The sequence below is a fragment of the Tinamus guttatus genome, unplaced genomic scaffold, assembly GCF_059628265.1.
Source record: "Tinamus guttatus ecotype Peru unplaced genomic scaffold, ASM5962826v1 Tinamus_guttatus_pri_ptg000287l, whole genome shotgun sequence".
NCBI lineage: Eukaryota > Metazoa > Chordata > Aves > Tinamiformes > Tinamidae > Tinamus > Tinamus guttatus.
The window spans coordinates 9,248,598-9,269,870 of NW_028288821.1; the positions used below are offsets into that span (position 1 = coordinate 9,248,598).

General features: G+C 51.0%; 1 protein-coding gene across 1 annotated transcript in view; it reads left to right on the forward strand.

The window, feature by feature from the left end:
- PCDH19 (protocadherin 19) overlaps positions 1-21,273 on the forward strand; it is a 56,243-nt gene that overhangs the window by 14,600 nt on the left and 20,370 nt on the right. The window contains exons 3-4 of the mRNA XM_010219951.2: positions 13,786-13,844; positions 16,915-17,084. Coding sequence (XP_010218253.2) covers positions 13,786-13,844; positions 16,915-17,084 — 229 coding nt within the window. The remainder of the gene's footprint in view (positions 1-13,785; positions 13,845-16,914; positions 17,085-21,273) is intronic.

Genomic DNA, 21,273 nt, shown 5'->3' on the forward strand with positions numbered 1-21,273 from the left:
TCGGATTATACCATCTTTTGTAATGGCAGGTGTATGCCACAGGGCAGGTTTTAAAATTCCTGTGTTGGTGGATTGCATTAACCCATACTAAGTCAGGTATGTAAAATTCCATTAAGCTAAAACCCTCTGGCGTTTTCTCACCAATGCTAGAGATCTGCAGGCTATGCTAATGCAGCCCGTTTGCTCATCTATTAGTAGGATGATGGTTTTAAAATAATAACATTTATCTTTGGTAGTGGATCTACAATAGTGCACGCTGAGTACAATTTTGTGAAAGGCTCTACAGATGTTGCCTCATTCAATCTGGGTCAAAAAGATTGCTTAGAATCATAAAGGTTAGAAAGAGATCAAATATTTCTGCGTTTTTATTGCTGAATAATGTACTCGGGGAAAATATCATTCACCATTATTAGACTAAATGAGTACAAAAACCACGGGACTCGCTAGTCATTTCTCAATATTGGCTGATTTTACTGTTTTTATAATGTAGCTAAATTCCCTGTTATTGATTCTGGCATTGATTATTGATCTGCAGATCTAAATGCATGTGCTGGTGTGAGCATACAGGAATTTAGCAATTACCCAGGGAGACTTTTGTATTTCCCTTCAGCACTTGCTGGCAGGCAGCCCACCAGTGGAGCGGGTTCAAGTTACCTTTGGGGATCTGACTCTGGTGGCACCAGGGTGCAGGAGGCCCCGTGCAGCCATACCTGGGTGGGACAGGCACCATGTGGACATCCTGATACGCTGGAAGATAACCATGTTGCTCTTTAAGAGTCCTATTTTCAACACCTACAGACACACATGAAAATCGCATTTCTGCCTGTCGTTTGACCCAGGCTGAGAGCAAATCCTGCACCCAGACCCGCTGGGATGTTCTAACCCTGATCTGGGTTTGATGCCTGTCCTCTGTAGCTCCAGTCACCTGCTACGTCCTGAACTTTTCATATTCAGATTCACATCTGGATGTTTTGGCATGGACCCAGCTTCAGTGACATTTAGTAATCAAATTTACATGACTGTTCATTTAAAAACAAAATCCAAGCCTGCCTGCTTAGGAAAATAACGTTCCAAAAAATTGCAATCGGTTCCTGGCTGTTCCTGTTTCTTCCTTACCCCCAACACTGTGGCTGTGTCCCATTCTTGTGGGGAACACTGTATTTAGGCAAGATCCTTCCCTATATATAGGCTTGTAGCAGGACGGAGGCTGAGGTTAATCAGAAAAACCAAGGCAAGTGGCAAAGGTTCCTTCCCTGCAACTCATCCACCAGGCTTCGTGGCGGAGGTCCTTGGGGTTAGGGGCTGCTCCAGGCCCCATGGAGACAGCCAGAGGCACCAAGCCCTGCACATTGCTCCTTGGACGCGGGAGCTACAGGCTCCTGCTTGTCTGGTGCTTGCTAAGCTGGAAGATGAATTCCTTTGTTAAAAAATAGACGAATTTTGGAGACTGTTCATCTCTTGTTCACCAGACTTAGTTGTTGTCAGCATTAATATGCCATTAACACATGCTCATTAGGAGAAGAGTGATTATACCCTTTAGAGTATATGGGGGAAACCTTCATTAGGCACTAACATATTGAACCAAGCTGCAAACTTCACATGGGAAAACTCCGGAAAGGTTCTGCTCGGCATTAGATTTCTGTAATTTCTCCTTGCTGGGCTGAGAAAAGCATTGGGCTGCTCTTGGCGGGGGCTGTGACTGATGAGCATCATGAGCCTGGGCCGCTCCTGGGGATGGCTCGCTCCGGGAGGAAGCTTTCTCCAATTTCAAACCGAAATCCTTTTTGGGATCCAAACCCAGGTCTGATTTGTTTCCCCAGAGCAAACACAGTCTGATCAACGCTTAGATTTGGCATGGTAAGAAGGCTTGAGCCCATCCTCTCCAGCTGCACTGGCTGGTTGGGGTGGATGCGACACAACCTGCGTTTGTCTGTACAGTCGGGAGACGTCTCCCAGAGCAGATGTGCTGAGAGAGGAGGCCTCGTTTCTGCATATTTGCACCGTAACGACGTTTTAAGCGCTCATCTGGCCTTGCTGCCTCCAGTCGGAAGCCGTAACCCGCCATGTGTGCCACGGCAGTTGCTCTCTGCGGCGGTGATTAGAGCCGTGCGAGCGCTGCTCCCCGCTTTGCTCGCCGGTGCAGCAGCTCGAGGCGGGAGCGCGGCGCTCCCAGAAAGTCAATCAATAAGAGTAATTACAAGTTCGGGTGTGGGGGGTGAGGGAGCAGAGTGCTGCGGCAGGCAAATATGGAAAGATTGAGATTCTGTTGACGTGCAGATGTCTCTCATGATAGGTAGCGAGGGATGGACGATAAAGCCCGTGAGTGGTGTTTAAGCAGAAGTTACTCTAAATGTGGCAGTTCCAGGGATTTCCATGAAGGTGACGGCTGTCCTCAGTGGTTTTGAAGGGGGCCTTGCAAACCGATTGCCTCCCTGGGCCCTGGGGAGAGAAACGGTGCTGGTGCGAACGGAGGGAATGTAGCGGTGTTCACCTACACACCTCAGCAAAGCAAAAAATGGCATTTGACAGGCCCGGGTTTGATGTTGGGAAGGTGAATGAAAGCAGAACCACATAAAACGGTTGGGAAAGCACGCAGGGAGGTGGCTTTTCTTCCGGAGCCGATACCCGCCTCAGAAGTGGGAATCCGGGATGAGCGAGGCTCTTCCCGGCCAGCACATCTCTGTGGAGCGGCTGGCCATGCGAGCGGCACCGCGCTCTCTTATCGTCCTCTCCTCCGGGTGTCTTTGTGGTCCCTTTCAGAGCCCTTTCCTACTTTTGTGTTCGGATGTTGCAAATTAACGAGGCTTTTGAAGTGTGTGTTCAGTTGGTGTCAGCTCGGAACATTCCCATGGTAACTCGTCGCTTTGTGGGTCTCCGTGGGCCACATCCAGCCTCTTCCGAGGCAGGCAGCGAGCAGCCCATGTGAGAGCTGCTCCGTGAGGAGGCAGCCACAGCTCGGGGACTTTCTGCTTTCCCAGGTGGCTTCCCTGGCTCCGGGACCCCGTGTCCCCCACTGGAAAGGGCACCCGGCTTTATGCAGGTTGGCAGTGGGGTGGCTGGATGGGTAGGAGCAGGCCTGAGCACCTGCTTTCAGCCACCACTGCTCAAAATCCCATGCCTCGAGGTATAAAATGGGGGTAATGACAGTTCTAGGTCCCCGACCTGCCTGTGGTGGCAGCTTGGCAGGGAGCTGGCGTGGGCCCTGGGCACGCACGGGACCCCAGTGCTGTGGGGTGGCTGCATCCTGCCGTGGGAGGTCAGAGCTAATGGAAGCCCCTGGCGTGGGTGGCCTTGATGGCTGTGGGAGATGTTAGGCCTGGCCACCCTTTTACGTTAATCCTGAAGCCTAATAATGGGGTATTCTCCAAAATTAGAGATGAACTGTTGTTATGTCTGTCACTGGCAGTGAGCGAAGCGTAAAAGAGTGGTGCGGTATCAACATATGGCTGATCAGTCCTGGAAATTTCTCTGCGTCTACCACTGTCTTCGTTGGAAATAGAATATAATCTTGGGGCTTACGTGTCTGTGGTAGGTTCCTAACATTGTTCCAACAACAGTGGCGTGTCCCACATGCTGGGAATTAGTCCTGGGAGCTGGGAAGTCACCCGCTCTCCTTGGGGCTGCTGTCCCTGGTGCCGGCAGCGGGTGCGATGCCAGCGGGAAGGCTGGACGGGGCCGCGGGGCGGCCGCCCTCGCTGGCAGGAGCAGACGGGGTGTGCGAGGGGCTAGCGGCCAGCGCCGCCTAACCTCACTGCGGGGCGAGGGACTTGTGTGTCGTGGGAGAGGATTGTACAGCCTTTTCCAGAGGATGCTTTATAGGCAGGTGCCCTGCGACACCGGATGCAGTTTCAGCTGAGCAGTGAAATATGGCTTGGAATTGCTTTGTGATCAGGCCGGCAGTTTCGCTTTTTTAACCATCTGCAACACTGCAAACCAGTGGCTTGCTCTCCTCTGTCTCTGGTTCCCTCTCGTGCTGGACAGGATCCCTTTTTAAGTCATGCCATGTAATTAAATGGTTTAGAGCTGTGGTCACTTGTCGTTCACCCAACTTTTAATTGGTCCACTTTATTTCTCATCCAATATTAATGCCTGCTTCCCTCGAACCCTGCTGCTCTCGGTGCCGGCGCAGGAACCATCGCTCCCTCTGGCTGGCTCCGATCTGCCCGCGTTAAAGGCGCGATCGTCTATGTTTGCTAGACGCTGGGTGACTCATATAATCACCATGCAAAACGCATCATTCATAAATTGTTTAGCGCGACCTTTTGTACAGTAGCACTAATTATTATTATCACAGAAGCCCAGTAAACTAGACTAGTAATTATCAGGGATTTATTTGAATGGACAGCTAAGCTATTCTTGGCAAGTTAGTCAAAGCAGTTGTCATGACAGCCACACAAATGTGTCTTATGAATTGGGTTAATTAGGGTAATTAATAACTGTTGTTTTGCCCTTTTTAACAAGGTATTGCCTAGACAGTATCAAAAAATAGAAATTGTACCTAGCAGATACGTTCTTTTTCTGACAGTAACCTTCAAATCACAAAATCAAAGCAGTAAATACCTGTTGGGTTGTCACTTCACAAATAAAACTGTCATACTTTGCCTCACACAAAAAACAGCGAGGAAAAGGGTATATTCTAATCTTGCCGCTGAGCTTTCACCGTGGTGCACTGCTACAGAGATTTGTCAGTGTCATTATTAATATTATTAATATTTATTTTAATGCTGTGCTGCTGGGAGCCTTAGCTGCAGAGCAGGTGTCCGTTGCGCCAGGCTCCGGTGGAGAAGGCAGTGCCAAGGTCCTCTGAGCTCGGTGGAAATCAGATGAGGCTTTGCCCAAATCAGAACTTAAAGCCAAATTTGAAGTCAGGACCATAAATTATTGTTGTTTTGCTTGTGCATCGTTTAAGCCTCATCAGGATGACTTGTGTGGTGCCAAATCTCCAAGTTCTTGCTCAGGCAAGAGCATCTGCTTCTTTCAAAGGAAGTGTTTTGCTGAATAAATGATTTTGGTTTTGTTGTCGTTGTTGCTAATATTGAGTAATGGCAGCAACTGACTCTGCTAATAATGAAGTGGCACCAAAGAGCCTCAAAAGCAAAGAAGGAAAAAGCTGTTTCCCACCTCAGTGCACGTCCAGTGAGTGAACTGGCCTCCTGACACCACCAGCTGCCTCCCGCAAGTTTTTCCAGCCTTTTTGACTCTAGGAGCGTGAGGCATTTTGGAAAAACCCTGCAATATTTGATGTCCCACCACTGGCTGCCAGCAGGGCTTGGGGGCAGAGGTATTGCAAAGGCACGAAGCGTTTAGCATTTAAGAAAGTGCTTTCTTGCCGTTGCACCAAGTCACACGGCTGTTCCTGCAGGGAAACCACGCTGCCCATCCGTACAGCCGAGAAAGTAGCTGCTGGGAACACCCGGACAAGGGGGTGACTTGACTGTCACCCGTGGCTCTTGTCTCCCACGTCCTCCCGTCCAACAGAGCTGGTCTCAACACCTCCTGCAGCGGTTGCACCAAGGGCTGGAGGGTCTGCTGGCAATTATTAGGAAAAGCCCAAGATTAGAGATGTGATTCAGGAATCTTACGTAAGTCTGGTGGAAAAATGACCTGAATACATGAGTGAAGCCTCCGACTGGCTCATCAGCTGCAAAAAGCCTTGTCTATTTATATCACTTCTGGGCTTTCGAAGCCCTCTTTTAACTAAAGCTTATTTGATAACACCCGTCTTTTAAAAAGAAAAGAATCAGAAAAATTAGAGGAGGGAAGAAAGAAGGGGAAAATACTCAATACCTCTGTGGAGAAGGTAGGGTTTTAATGAAGAAATATTTTACACCGTTCTCCTACAGCCTTAGGGCTAATAGCCTGGAACTGGTACTTTGGCTCCTTAAAAAGCCCAACAAGACAAGCCAATTATGGACTCTGAAACATTTTTATTTTTAGTTCCTTGTAATAGCAATTCATCCTCCGCTATGCTACATTAACTGGGAGCAACAAGGAGTAGTGAGGTTTGGGCATCTTTGCAGTGACCAACGGGCTGTATTTACTGGATTGCTGAGAGCGCCGGGTGCGTTTCCCCCCTCTCTTTTTGGGGGAAAAATAAAGGGGGGAAAGTAGGAGTAATAAATGTGGAAAACTGGTTTTGATAAATAAAATCCCCTTGGGTCCCGCCGAGGTGGTGGCTTCATCTCATGCCTTCATTATCTTCAACTCGGCTGCAATGAATTTTGGCTTTTCCTTTCTTTACCCTTCTTTTTTTCCTTTTCCTTTTCCTTTTCCTTTTCCTTTTCCTTTTCCTTTTCCTTTTCCCCTTTTCCTTTTCCTTTAACTTTTCCTTTTCTCTTTTCCTTTTTTTTTTCTTTTTCTTTTTCCTTTTTTTTTTCTTTGCAGCGACAAATCTGTGATTTCTTCTGTTCCCTACAAAACGTGTCGTTCTGACCTGCCACTCCAGCAAGTGAGTGACAAGGAGTTTTATTTAGCCCTAGCGATGGGAACATTTGAAAAAAAAAAAAACAGAAAAAAATAAAAAAGGTTTCTGTTATATTTGTTTCCATTCCTTATGGAAGGCAAGGAAAGAGGCAGGGAAAGGACAGTTCTGAAAGGTTTTTTAGCAAACCCATGTGTCGTGCCCCATTACCCTAGGCCTGCTGATTAGCTCCGGGGTGTTTCTTGCACTACTTAGAGAGTGGGACCGTCTCCACGTCCAGTGCTGCACTCATATATCCAATGCACATCTGAAAGTCCCAGGCACAGTGATGGCAAAACAGTGTTATTAGGTTTATTGGCTATTACACTCCTGCAGGGAATATTTTCCTTAGTGGTCACGTGCTCTCCCCTGCAGAAAATGCCCCCTTCCAGGGTCCATATTTTGGCTTTCCACTCTTGTTGGTGGCAGCTGGGGCTGCTGGCCGCCCTGGCAGCAGCTGCTGAAGGGATCCCACTGCGTCGCGGCCCGAAAAGAGCTTTTGGCTTAGAGGTGCCATAGGAACCTAAGCTAGTTTTCTTATTACTGCATTTTCTGCGCTTTGTAATGATACTGCCGATCTGTCGACAAATTCGACCGGGCGATTTTATTTGCGGCTTTGGGGAGTGCAATTATGGCTTCATTGTGTGTTGCCACTCTCAGAATTGAACCTGGGTTCCTAATCCCATACCCTTGCTCAAAATCACATCACAGCAGCTCCTTTCCTCCTGCCTCCGATCCATTTTCAGACAAAAGCATGAGGAAGCCCGTGTTTATTTGGGGAGGGGATGGGAGTTCGGAGCGGATTAGTGGCATGTCTGTGCCGTAATAGAATCGGTTTTGATGCCTTTCCTCATCCCGATGAGCGGTGCGATGTGAAAGGATGAACTCTCCCAGGGATTTTTCTGCAACGCTTTTTATTTTATCAAGAGAAAATGGAGGCTGGAGGCAGTTCCTTCAGTGCTTAATAGTGTCCATCAGAAGCAAATGCCCTTTATTTAAGCTGCAGTAATAATTAGAGGGTTGCTGGTGTTAAGCAGCCATGGAGTCTGGCTCTGAGGAATGTTCATTGTGCCTCATTAAATTTGGAATTAGTACTTAAAAGGTCAGAAATAAATATTCTGTTTATATTTCGGGGGTAGTAAATCTAAATGGATGCTGTGTTTGCACATCCTCGTCTCGGCTCGTTCCTGCTCAACGGGGTTAGGCAGCAATCAGAGCGGCTGCAAAAAAGCCCAGCCCCAAAACCAACCATGGTTTCATTGATCAAGGGCAGGAAAATGAGCTGCTGTATTACATCTAATTATAAAACATCGATATCGGACGCTAAATGCACTTACTGTTTCAGAGACACTGTATCGCTAGTTTACAGTTTGCAATCTCATGTATTACAGGGCTTTAGCAATAAGCTCGGATATGGGAGAACGGCCTCAATGGGAGACGCCAGAGGTCGGATCCTGTTAACCTTTATTGAACTTCTCCAGGTGGCTGGCTCTTAAACGCTCCTCAGCAATAACCGCGTTGCCTCGCGCTCCTCCTCAGCCGGGGTTGCTGGCACAACGCAAGTGCATGGCCCTTCCCTCTCTTTTCCCCGGGAAGGCAGCGGGTCTGCAGCCCAGGTGTTTCCCATGAGCGTCTGAGGGCAAAGTGGGGCAGGTACCCAGGTGAAAGCACTGAGAGTCATTTGGGCTGGGGTTTCACTGGGCCTTTAATCCTGCTGTGAGGCAGGTGCCTCTGTGGGTCTGTGTGAGGTTGGGGTATGGGGTGATGTGGCTCCTGCTGCACCTCCCTGGTGTGAGGCAGGCAGTGCCTCAGGAAGCTCAAGGCAGGGGTTGGAGTGTTGCAGCTCCTGAGCGTGCCCGGGAGGAGCAGCGGCTTCTGGGAAGTGGGTCAGCCCGTTGTTCATTCACATCCGAGCTCCGGCCTCTGGTCGTGGCCTTTGCCGGCTGCTCGGAGGCAAAGCCGTTCTCGTGAGGAGTACCCCGGCCAATTACGCGATGTCAGACTCCAAGGGGGAAAATCTCTCCTGACGTCCTTTGTGATCAGTTTACAGCCTGGGGCACAGCATTTGATTATCCCTATCGTGGTATGTAGAGAAACCAGTCGCGGTGCTGGTCGCAGACTCGGCCCCGGCTGTCCTCGCTGTTGCCCCGCGCATCCATCGGGGCCCCCTCTTGTTGCTGGTGGAGAGCCCGTCTCATACAGGGGGTGTTGGGGTCACCTGCTCAGCTCAGGCCGCCATCTCCTGTGGGCTCCAGCAGGCCGGCTGCGCTGGGAGTTGCCATCCCGCCTTATGGAGCGTTGCCATCTCGGTGTTGGAGGAAGGCTCCTTGCTTTGAAGATGCCTGTACTTGCTGGTGGTGCCTCTTGTTGAGATGTCGGGAGCTCTGTGATGGGCCCTGTCCTCAGCACAGGGAGCAGTTCTCCCTGGGGCCTGTGCTGGGCAGTGTGTTTGGGAGGCGGTTCTCCTCCAGGAACTTACCGGAGTCTGTCCCGGGGAAGCAGCGCCGCAGGGATCCAGCGCGACCCTTTGAAAGTTGGCCCAGGGTTTGCGAGCCAGATGGCGGCGGGAGCACTCCTGCCTCCTCTGGGCTCTGCCTGTTGTTATCTTCTGCCAAAAGCGTGTTTGGAGCGGAGAAAAGGCATGTCAGCCCTGTGCCCCGGCTGGGGCGGCTTGCTTGGAAAGAGCTCTCTTTCCTTCTCCCTTTTTCTCTTCAATTTTATTTCTCTCTTTTCCTGGGGGCATCGCAAGGACAGGCACAGGCACCTGGGCAGGGGGAGCAGGGTCCCGTCCATCCGTCTGTCTGTGCTCGTGTGGTGGCTGATGCTGTGACTGTGTCACCATGGCCTGTATGGAGCCCCCTCCTGTGGGGAGGGACTCTCAGGCCCCTGACCCATGCAGCTTGCTAAGTGATCGTGACTTGCAGTCAGGGTTGATGCAGACTTCATTTGACCCAGTCCCTGTTTTGAAATTATCCATGTTTCACAAGGGCAACTTGAGTATTTTTATTTAATTTACATTATTCTGTAGCCTGCATCATGTAGTTCAAACCATAAGATTAAAGCGTTGGCAAATTTTCCTAACGGGAAGCAACAGATTTATTTCAGATTCTGGAGTTTTTGATTGATTGCCCCATGAGAACAAGACCGAGGAGTAAATGAGAGTGGGAGAAGCAGTTTTACAAGCCCTGCTTTTCCCACTGGGGAGGCCGCGTGTGTTTTTGTGAATGATTTGACATTTCCATGGTCCCTGAACACGCCTGCAGCGCTGCTATAAGGTCAGGAGACCTGTTCTCCCGGTGAATACGTGCATCCTAATGCAGGGATGGAGGCGCTGGGCTGGAGGAGTCCTTGCATAATTTGGGAGGATTTTATTAAACCCAGAACAAGGGATGCACGTTGCAGCCTTGGAGAAAGGTCCACTTTGTTTTCTGGTAATAAAGGGTGACATGCAAGCTTTATTAACAAGGCATGTAGGGAAAAAAAGGCTCAAGGGATAACTCTGAAAAAGTGGTGCTAAATGTGTCATTTTTATGAAGCTGCTTTTGTGAAGGGTTCCTACATGCTTTGGCAGGAGGTTGCAGCAGGTTTACAATAATTTGTAGGAAGATAGAAGTGTTTTCACCCTGAAGTGAGAAGAAGAGCACAAAAAGCCCATGTTTGTGCTTGTGGATGTGCTTGGGATTTGCATTCGAGCCAGGGGTTTTCGAAGGGGAGGTTCCTGCCCCTTTGGGTGGTGGGGAGCCGGCTCCGGCTTTGAGCAGTGCTGGACCTTGCTGTGGGATTAGAAGGCAAGGGTAGGACCTTGGTGTTCCTACAGAGCCTGGGTCCAGGTCCAGATTTAATATTAGAAGATGGATTTTTAACCTCCACAAAGTCCAGTTTGGGGGATAAAAAAAAACCACCAAACACTAAAATTAGCCATAAGGAGGGAAAGTGAGAAAAGCCGTGCCGTGCTGGGGCTGTGGGGTGAGGATGCTGGGAGCCCATGCGGTCCCCTGTGCTCTGTGCACTCCCAGGTGTTTTCCATCATGCTCTTTTATCATTTCTGCACCACAAATAAACCCCAGCCCTGAATTAGAGGTGAAGTGTTAGCACAGCTTAACAGCTTCCTAATAAAGCAGCTCCCAGGGCTTAACCATTGCCTGGTGGGAGCTGTAGGCTCCTTGGGGCAGGGAATTTGCTCCTTTTCTGCCTCTGGAGCCTGCGACCTTTACACTGGCCCTGGTTTGCTTGCATTAAGCTTGCACGTTAAACAGCCTTTAGATCCTTTGCCTTTATTTCTGTTATTTTAAAGCTGAGCGTAAGCAGCACTGCGTTAGTATCTCATTTCTAATAGGTCATTGGGCAATAGGAAAGTCACCCTCCCCATGCCCCACTCAGGAAGAGTTTTATTGATGTTTATGCATTTTTTTCTTTTTTTTTTTTTAATTTAATAGAAATGATAGTTCTTGACATAAAGCAACCCCTGGAGAGAGAAAAAAAAAAAAAAAAAAAGGGAAAAGCTGTTTAAAATTTCCCTGCTGATTGCTTGCTTCTGAGTGTGTCCGTTATATTTATATTAGTGTTGCTAAGGCAGCAGTTAAAAGCACTTTTCAGATTAGATATTGGTAAGCGGTGTGCAGAGCCGGGCTCGCTCCGGGATGGAAGTGATGCCTGGGTGGGCAATGCAGTCCCAAAGTTGGGAGGAAGGAGGTCCAAAGCATTGGCAGACAGCACAGGAATTCAGGTGGGATGTTACTCGGTGCTTCCCAGTCTCCTCACGGATGCGTTTTATGGAGGAGCGCGCCGCGTTGCCAGCAGGAACGAGCTTTACCTTTTCCCTGTCTTGTGCTCTGCCTTTGTTCTGCGGGCACGTTAGGACGGGAAGCGTCTCCTTTCCCAGGCAGCGGGTTGCCTTGTTGGAGACATTCTCCTTCTCCATCGCTGTGTTTGCACAGGATCGCAGTGTGCAGGCTGAGCCAGAACTTAGATGAACTTAGATTGAATAATGCAAACTATGAAGCAGCCTTTCTCCATGAAAAAATCTCATTCCTCCTTATTTTCCTGTTTTGATCCTGGAGTCTCTATGGAGATGACCTTGACAGATAATCCGGCTGAGGAGCAGCCTCATGATGTGCTGGGCTGCCTTGCGAAGCACCTGGAGCCCTCCCGGGCTGGGAAGCGCTGGCAGCCCCTGCCGTGGGGAAGCAGATTCCCCCCTGCCGCGTGTTGTTGCTTGCCTTGCCGGAACGCTGGGAGTGATTTGCATCCGTGATGCTTTTCCCGGTGGCACGCTGTGGTTGGAGCCCAGGCAAGGATGCGGGGGGACCAGAGCAGGCAGCGAGTGCTCCTGCCAGAAGGGGCGTTATTCCAGTCAACTGGACTGAAACCTGGGGAATGGGCTCGTCGGCGATGATTCTTGTTGGTCCATGTTCCCTGCAGGAACATCCTGGGAAGGCCTGGATCTGCCTGAGCTGCTTCCACTTGTGCCCTGCTCAGGTGACTGAGGGGCTCCCCTCTGGCCAGTGGCTGCATTGAAAATATCTCTGATTCTCCCCATTGCCCAGCTGCCGTTGCAGCCTCTTTGCAAAGCGCTTCCCTCCTTCTGCCCGTGTCCGCTGCCCTGATCCGAGCCAGTGCGCTGGGAATCGCTCTGGGCACGGCGTTATCCCTGTCCTGGCGACGCTGGTCGTGGCTTGTGGGTAAGCGCCCGATTGGAAACTTTCTGCAGCCTTTAAATCTCTGGTGTTGTGTATTTTAGAGAATACCCGTGCGTTTCCTACGGAGACGCGGAGCGCTTGAGCAATCAAAGCAGGGCTGCAGGAACAAGGATGCAGGAGCTGCAGGGACTAGTAGTTTATGCAGTAAGTCTCCTGCGCGACTCCGCAGCAGTAATTACCATGTGCGAGTAATAACGGAGCGGTGCCGAGCGCCGGGCCGGCTCCCCCAGCTCGCGGAGCCGCGCGCGGCTCTCGGGGAGGCTCCTGTTTGGTAAATTAGATATCGGCTGTGCTGCAGAAAAGGTCACGCTTAACCAGCGCTGCCTCCGCTTTATTATCCTGGCGCGGTCGCGTAGCCTCCGCTGGGCTGCGAGGGGGTTTTGCATTCGGCTCGGCGGCAGCTGCCCCGCTCGGCATCCTGCCGCTGTGATTATGTTAGCAGCAGACTCTGCTCTCCTTTATTTATTGAGGCATTAAAGATGCATGCATTTATTTTTACCATGCTCATAATTGCCATAAAAACAGGCCCTAGCCTTCCAGAGCGGCTCCGGGGCAGAGGAGGAGCCGCAGCGAAGGCTCCTCCGCTGGGCTGCCCGTCGTGCGCTGGGACGGTGCTGAGGTCACATTGGTGTCTGAAAGGAGGGCATTTGGGCCCACGTCCCCTCCAAATGGGCTAGGAGCTCTTTAGACACCAAAGTGAAGTTGCTCGTGCTCTGCCCTGGCTGCTTCTTGGTGCTGCTGCCCATGGCATCCCATCCATGTGGTTCCCATTCCAGTCGTTTCCGCTGCATCCCAGGGCAGTCACTCCATGCTGGCAGTAGCCCTGTGCTCTCTTCCCCCATTTTCCAGCTGCTTCTCTGCCCCATGCTCCGTTCATCCCGTTCCTGCTGCTGGGATGAGCCAGGCTCGGTGATGGGAGGCTGCAGGAGGGTGTTGGGAACATGGACTTTGTTGGTGACTTCCCTTGCGAGTAACAAATTCGTTGTGTGTCCCCCATCTGTCCCACTCCATCTCTTAACCGTTGTCACCCGTTGCGTGCTCTGGTTTTAGTAACAGAGCCCAATGCCTCTGCAAATGGCATGATTTAAAACAAAGCGAGGTGCCCCCGTTGGGTTCTCCGGCAGGGATTACCTTGCTGGCATTTACATATCTATGCAATAAATATTTTAACATGTTAATTATACACTAATAAGAAAAATACCTTTTGAACTTTCAGTCAAATTGACGCACACAGAGCCGGGTCCATCAGGGAATTAAAAGCAATTAGTTCTGTAACGGAGCGTAGTCACATTGTTTCTTCTCTGCAAATTGGTCTGGGTCACCCCGAGCCGCCTTCTCGCCGAGTGCTTTTCCAAAGGCTGCTGGGGAGCCTTAGCCATAAGGTGCTCGCTCTGCAGCGGGGCCTTTCTGCCCCTTGGGCTCCAAAACCCCTTTGGTGAACGTGCACCGGGATGGGATGGGGTGCTGCCTGGTCCGGATTGCCCTGGGAAGAAGAGGAATGCTGGCCCAGGTGTGGGCTTTACTGGTTGCTTTGCCTTGCGTGTGCTGAACCCTGCACACACAGCTGTTTCTGTTCACAGATGAATCAGATTTGTAACTATCTCCCTTTTCTTTTTCTCCTTTCAGACCGAAAACTACTCCTTTGATTCCAACTATGTGAACAGCAGAGCTCATTTAATAAAAAGGTACGTAGGTTTGCTTGAAAGTGCTGTGGTTCTGCCTAGGCAAATGCTGATTATTTAATGTTCTTTCTTACTGCGTTATGTACTACTTGCCTTTTTTTAACATACAAAACGTTTCAGGAATAATCACCTGCTTTTAAAAACAGTATTTACTTCCTATTAAGTCCAATTGCTCTTGGTTCTCAGTAAAGGCTCTTTCTGTCTGGTTCTCTGGCGCTGGGAAGTTGCGGTGAGTTAGGGGGAGTGCTGCTACCCTGACAGTTTTAAAATTCATAGAGTTTATTCCGTCTGAAAGGATGAGAATGAAGTGATGGATTTGAGATCTCCATGCCACGTGAGGAGGAGGCAAAAACACCTTGTTTGGAGGCACAGGTGGAGACCTGCTCCCTGTTTCAGTTTGAATACCAAGGCAAAATAATGTTTTGCTTTTTCCCTCATTGGTGAAGTGCAAGTCATCAGTTCAGTTATGACCCAGCAATTACCCTTGGGCAAGTTTAACCCTCTGGGTAAAACTGGTCTCTTCTCTGTGTCCCCTGAATTGTCCAGGTGCAAAGAAGTGACTTTGGTAAGTTAAGGTCTTGGTTACTCCAGCTTAACCCCATTGACTCCACCTTGACTGCGTTAAAATAAATGAGTGCTGAATGTGGCCCTGCAGGGGAAGGTCTCGGATCCTTCCTCTCCCTCCCTTTCTATTTCCAAAGCTGTAAAAGACACGGCCACAGCAGGGTCGATACTAATCAGGCGGCCGCAGCGTACGGCTGCAGGCCTGTCTCCCCGCGGGCCTCGCTGAGCCCCTTGGCAGGATGAGGTTAGGCAGCCCACAGGAGGTGGCCAGCAGCTATTTCCACTGCCTCCCTTTGCCATTCCTCCTGCTCCATCGCACGCTGGGCAAAAAAAGAAAACATTGCAGAGCGAGAGCCGGCGGGCAATATCTTGTGCAGCGTTTTGTGTGGGAAAGGTCGACGTGGTGGCAGGGAGAGCAGAAGTGGACCCCGAACTGCTGAGATCTGATTTGAGCAGTAAAGAAAATCAATTATCTTGCTGGCTGAGGTCCCATGTGTTTGCATCCTAAAAACACAGGGACGAGGGTGCCGCGAGCGCAGGGGCTGCGCGGCTTCGCAGGAGCAGCCGAGTTCGCCGGTCTTGCGCGTGGTGCTTAACGGTGCTGCATCCCTCCTCCGGAGCGCAGGCCATCCTGGGGGAAAAAATAATAAAAAAGCCCCTCTCTTAAGCATCAGCCGTGGAAAGGGGTCACCTGCGTGTTGCAAGCCGTGCAGGACAGCATCCCCCCTCACCTTCCCCCGCTGTCTCAGATCTTGAGTGTGACAGATGCCAGGGACGCTGTGCAGACGCCTGAGAACAAAAATATTTGCTGTAGCACATGGGCATCGTTCTCATCCCTTGCCTGGATGGAGATGTTGTAGCGCTTCTATCTTTGGTGAGTGGATCTCCTCGAATGCAGCACTTTAATTAATCTATTTGTACTTTTCCTGTGTTGTCTGCCTGCCTCTCTGGCTTATGTGCGTGCACACAAATGAGTTGCAGAGTTATAGTGCTTTCTTAACTTCAAATTCTTTGATGTTGCCTGGAATCAAAGGCGGTGGCTTCAACAGGGACATCTTTATTTAAAAGGTAATGTTTGAAGGTTTACCAATTTATGTGTATTTCAGAGTTCCCCCCTCGTGTGCCTTTGCAAAGCATCAGATGGTAGGTGGTCTGCTTGGTTTCCGTGGAGACGTAAAAGGGCTCTGCAAAGTAAGGAAAATCTGCAGCTCTTTGGTGCTTTGAAGCACAGGCCAGTTCTTATCCTGAGCAATTTCCAGCGAATCAGCCAGTAAGGAAGTTTGGTGCAGTTGCTGCGTTGGGGCAGCCCGATGCCCAGCACGGGGCAGCCGAAGGGTTTGGATGAGCCCGTTCCACACAGGCATTTGCTCTCTGAGGCCTCCTTTCCCAAGGAGCTTCCTCCTCTCTGCAGGATGGCAAACACTTTCTGCTTTGCTCCTTGCAGTCCCAGCAGGAACCAGCTCCTTCCTATCGCCGTGGCCCTCGGGGTTGTCCTCGGAGCCTGGCACGCGCAGTGAGCACATCCCAAGATGTTCTTGTCTCGCTGTAGTCCCGTGCCTTCGGGCTTCCCCTCTGACAGCAGCTCCCAGGAGTGCCGAGGCGGCTGGGCTCGGAGCTGGCGGAGTGGGAATGCGGCCGCCCTGGGGCCAGGAAGGAGCACCTTTTGCCACGGCTGCTGCCAGGAGACTCAGTGAGATGGGTGCCTGTTTCCTCCAGGGGTAGGCTGAGATTCTGGAGAACACATGGACACCAGAAATTGTCCCTTGCTATCCCAGCTCTCGTTTTGACACTGCTCTCTGCCCACAGGAAAGCGCTTCTGGGTAGAGCTGGCTTCCCCTGGTGGCTCTTGGGAATCTGTGGCCGCCTGCAGACGTCAGGGTAGAAACAGTCTCATGGGCTTCCTGTTGGCTGGTTGCTGGTCCACAGCCTGAGCTGATGTTGCTCCCGACCCAGGATGCAGTTTTCCCTTCACGTTGCAGACAGGGAGCTCATGGGAAGGTGCTGCTGGGTTCCCCTTCCCACTGCATCCCAGGATGTGGGAGCCGATCCCGGCACCCCCTGCGCCCTTCCGCTGTTTTGGAGGATGTCCGGGGAGCTGGAGCGCACACCAGATCTCCATGAAAGTATGCAAACTTGGAGCCGGAATCACTGGGGTGTTTGTAAAATAGAGAGCAACGTCATTGTCATGAAAAGAAACTCTTGGAGGCGTTTTAGTCCTCAAACTTGAAGCCATCAGAGTTTGGTTTATAATCAGATAAATTAGGGTTTAGCTCCTTTTTAAGTTGCACATTAGGTACTATAGCTTGCGGGCACTTGGTTATATAAACAGCTCATTTAATTCCTTTTTTAATTTTGTTCTTACTCTGCTTTGCTCCTGGGTTCTAGCGTACCTGGCAGCAGCACGATCCTGCCTTCGTGCAGGGCAGCAGGTCTTGCTGTGGTACCTGCCAGGGCCAAGGGAAACGCTGTCTGCTCCGCGCTGCTAAATCACTGCTCTTTAACCCAGCAGCTCCACATTCAAGGACTTGGAGGGCAACAGCCTCAAGGACAGCGGCCATGAGGAGAGCGACCAGACAGACAGCGAGCACGACGTGCAGCGGGGCCTCTACTGTGACACGGCCGTCAACGATGTGCTCAACACCAGCGTCCCCTCCATGGGCTCCCAGGTGGCCGAGCCAGGTGAGCGGCGCTGTCCCGCGTAGTCGCCGCGTGCGCGTGGCTCGTGCTCCCCACCTAGGTGTGTGATAAGGGGCTTAGCGCTGCCTGGGGATAACGCTGTACATCTGCAGAGTGCCCTATAGATAGCAATTAATCTTCCCGCCATGCCTGTCAGGTAAGTAAGCGGTTAGGATTATCCTCTTCCGCAGGCGGCAAACCCGCGCCCGCCACGTCTCTGTGACAGCAAGTTGGTGGCGGAGTTGGGATTAGAGCAGGAATTACCAGCTTCGAGGCTGGGGCTCGTTGCTTCAGCCTTGGCAGTTCTCGTTGCTGGTTGCACCTCCTCCTCCTGGCGCGCTCTTCGCTTGCCTTGGCTTTGCCTCGCTCCCACTTGGAGCGCATTAGGGGCTCGCAGGACGGCGTTGGGCAAGCAGCTTCTCCAGCAGGTCGGCCGAGCTCCTACGTGGTTAGTCAGACTTCCCACTGGGGATGAGCTTGCTCTGGTGGGTGAAATATTGGTGTCTCCCGCCCTGCACGTGCCACACAGCTTCATCTCTTACACATCCCCACGTGCACAGTTGAATGAAGTCTTCAGGCCAAGATGAAGCCTTGGTTTAAAACCCGACTTGTCCTAGCTAGAGGAAAAGAGTCAGAGCTGTTCGGCTGAGCCCAAGCTGTCATTTGTACTTGGGCATGAATGTTGCTTCTAATGTCTTAGTGATGCAAACATCCTATGCAAACATCCTGTCTTTTTCAATTAAGAAGTATGAATGTGGCTTGGTGCTCCAGCATAGGGAAGCCTCAGGGCGCTTGGCTATATCTTGAGATAAGCTGTAGCTGAGGCTCAAATGGAAGCCCCACTGCTAAAAGACTTAAGGATATGAAAACAAAATGCTGTGATTATGAACTGGTCTTCAGCTGTTTAATTCAATTCATGGTAAACATCATTAAAAGCCTTTGTTTTGCTGTCATAAAAGAGTCAAATGGGGGAGAGAGTTCTTGCCATCTGCGCCACTGAATTTTTTTCTTCCTTCCAAAGAGAAGCTGATCACTGTATTAATTCTCGATAGAGCCTGGTAAATGGCCATAGTTAACCCTGTGAGACCCTGCACGTAGGGGACCGCGGAGGTCACCTACCCGTTGCTGCTGCCAGCTGCACTAATTGGAGAGGAATGGCATCCGCCGTGATAATGCATTTCCAGACAACCCTACTGTGGCCGAAGATGAAAAAATTAAACATTTATATAAGTGTACAGAGGCGGCTCAAGTCTCTGAGGACCAGCGCGGTGTCAGAGAACGCGGGCTGATAGCTATCATTTATTATTCTTCTATTACAAAGAACTGCTTTTTCATTTTGATCAGGAGAGGGTTTCCTAAGATGCTTCTTGCAGTAAGGGATGGGTGTGTATGAGCAAAAATATTCCTAATTGATTCCCATCCTGTTGAATGGTCTGAATAATGTTTGCTATTTTTTGTTACATTTCTTTAGCAGAAAAACAATCTCAATGGACTGCAGATAGGGTTTTACAGAGATTACATGTCTGTTAAGTCTGCACGCTGTCTCTGTTGGGCAGAAGATAACAGTGCAAATAAGTTGAGGGGAAGAAGTTGGAGATGGAGCTCCTGGGAGGAGTCATCCCAGAAACAGATGTGGTCCAGTGTGTCGTAGCCAGAACTCCTCAGTGCATGTAAAATACCTAAGGAAAAGCAGAAGTGGCTCTGAAGGGAACTTCCAAAGACAAGCTGTGTGTCTGGCTCCCAGGTTCTGAGATGCTTGCTGGGTTTAGTGCTCTCGTTTCTGGTATATTTTTTGAAGGAAATCACTAAACGGGGATCCACTGCTCATTGCTGCTGGTCACCCGTGCCACCCCGCTGCCTGTGCGGTGTGTTGTGCCCAGGCCCCAGTGCAGCTGGGCTGTAGTTCCTGGAGCGTGGTGGAAACGTGTCCCCCTGAGCTGAGCCGCTGCCTGCGGGGGCTCCTGGCCGGGCTGTCTGCAGCCCCGGAGCTTCGGCTCCGCATTGCCATCTAGCTGGATTTGGCTGAACACTTGCATGGCCTGGGATTTTTAGAGGTGAAGTATGAAAACCTGTTTTTTGGACTTGAAATTAGAGCGGAGGCAAACGTAGCTGTGCAGCCTAAACCGCGTGCATTTACATGGGAAAAGCTTGTGTCAAGTATTTGTCCCTAATGCTACGTGACAGAAGTTTCCTTATGCAACCTGCTCCTCCCAGGCTGCTCCCTGTGGGTGTCTGGGAGCTGCTTCCATGGATATTTTCAGTGGAGGTCCCTGCACGTGTGTGTAGACAGTGAACGTGGCAGGACACGTCCGGAGGAGCGGAGGTGCCTGCAGGGTGTCACCAGGAGCTGCTCGCACTGGCTCTGATCAGGATCCCTGGTCTCTGTCCGTGTGCTTGGCGAGGCTGCTTCCCACAAGCTGCTGCATTTGGGATCGTGCCGAGGATGTCGTCCGCTGGATGTACATGGACTTTGGGGCTCCTGGTCCCTCTCCTGCACACGTGGGACCTTGCACAGTGGTGGGGACCTTGCTGCAGCTCCCCAAAATCAGCAGAGGGGCCCCTTCCCCTCTGAACCTGCAGACAGATCTGGGCTGGAGCCCTAGGCAAAAAGCCAAGCCTTTTCCTCAAATTAGACCTGACCTGTTTCCCTCTTACAGGTTGCCACTCTGTGCAAGTAGTAGCCTTTAATCAGGTGGTAAAGAGGGCTCTAATGACCTGTTTGAGCTGTAAAGGAGAAATCAGATAGAGGGTGATTAGATATGGTGGGTGAGGCAACTCTGAGAGTCTCTGGCACTGGAGTCCCTGGTTGCCCCATGGAGGGGGAGGCTGCAAAGGCAGGATGCTGGATTGAAAGTCAGGTTTTCCTTGGAGGAATGGGGAGGAACTGACCTGCAAGGCCACGGGTGTGTTTATGGCATAATGAGGAGGAGGGCACGGGCTCAGAAGTTAGCAGTTATTGTCACAGCAGCTGAAAAAAAAGAGTTAGAGAGGCATATAATCCCAGCTGATTTGTCAAGCAGGTACAGTAGAAAGTAATCAGGAAAATCAAGATAGTTGAGTGCAGTGATACCAATAGTTCCCCCGTGATTAAACCTATGCTTTTGGCATTGCAATTCTTATCCAATTCCAGGTCAGATTTGCAGGGGGGAACAGAACAACACTGGGGGCGGAGGCGCTTCCCCGTCGAGCCAGCAGCCTTCCTGAGCGCGCGGCGTGACGCTGGCTTGGTGCTCCGTGTGGGGTTGGGGAGCCAATGTCCCTGCTCCTTCCTTTAGATCACCAGCCCTGTCCAAAGTGCATCTCCCCTAGCCCGGGCGAGATGCGTCATGATGGAGCCTCTGTGGAGCTGGCAGTCGTGGTTATGGTGTTCCCTGCAAGTGCCCCCGCCGCCCGGCTCCAGCCACCGGCTCTGCTCAGCCTGCACCTCCCCTTATAGCATTATAAAGTGATTCATGAATACCGAAATTTCAGATTTTTATCCAGATAATTTCAGAGTCTTTTTATCTGCTCTGTGGATAATCCTGGCTCTGCCGAGGCCAAGGCAGCACTTGGCACAAATCCGTGCAGCTCCATGATGTCTTGATCCAAAGCGTGTTAGTTGGGCACGGGCGATGGGATGATTCCCCCTCACTGGCTGGGGGATTAGCGTGGACCTGTCTGGCTGGCACTTAGCAAGGTGCTGCGTTTCCTGAGGTACAGATAGGCATGAGCGCATCCAGCCTTCCCGAAATAAACCTAGGCCTGTGGTTTTGCAGCCTGGGCTCCTTGGAGGGCCGCTGGCTGCTGCTCCAGCAGGGCAGGAGCCCTTCTTTCTTTGGGAATTACCTTGAGGAACTGGCCGTGTGAAGGGCGTCGCGGCAGCGGGCAGCGGCAGGTCACCAGCAGCGCTGCCTGGAGCGCAGCCACTTGGCCTATTTCGGGAGCAGGCCTCCTGCCCAGTCCCTCCTTACCTCGGGACCTTAATTATTGATTATAAATTCATCAGTGGAAAAGATGGCTTTAATTGTGCTAATATGTACCCAATTTGGAGTTCATTATCGCGCGGAATTGTTTTCCTTCCCCTGCTAATTGGTGCCGAATGGAAGGAGCAGGAATGTGGCTTCGCCTTCCGCGCCTGCCTTGCCATGCTGTAATTGCTTGTTTACCTCCAAAGGTGTTAAGCGCTGCTGCTCCCATCCTGCCTCGTCCTCAG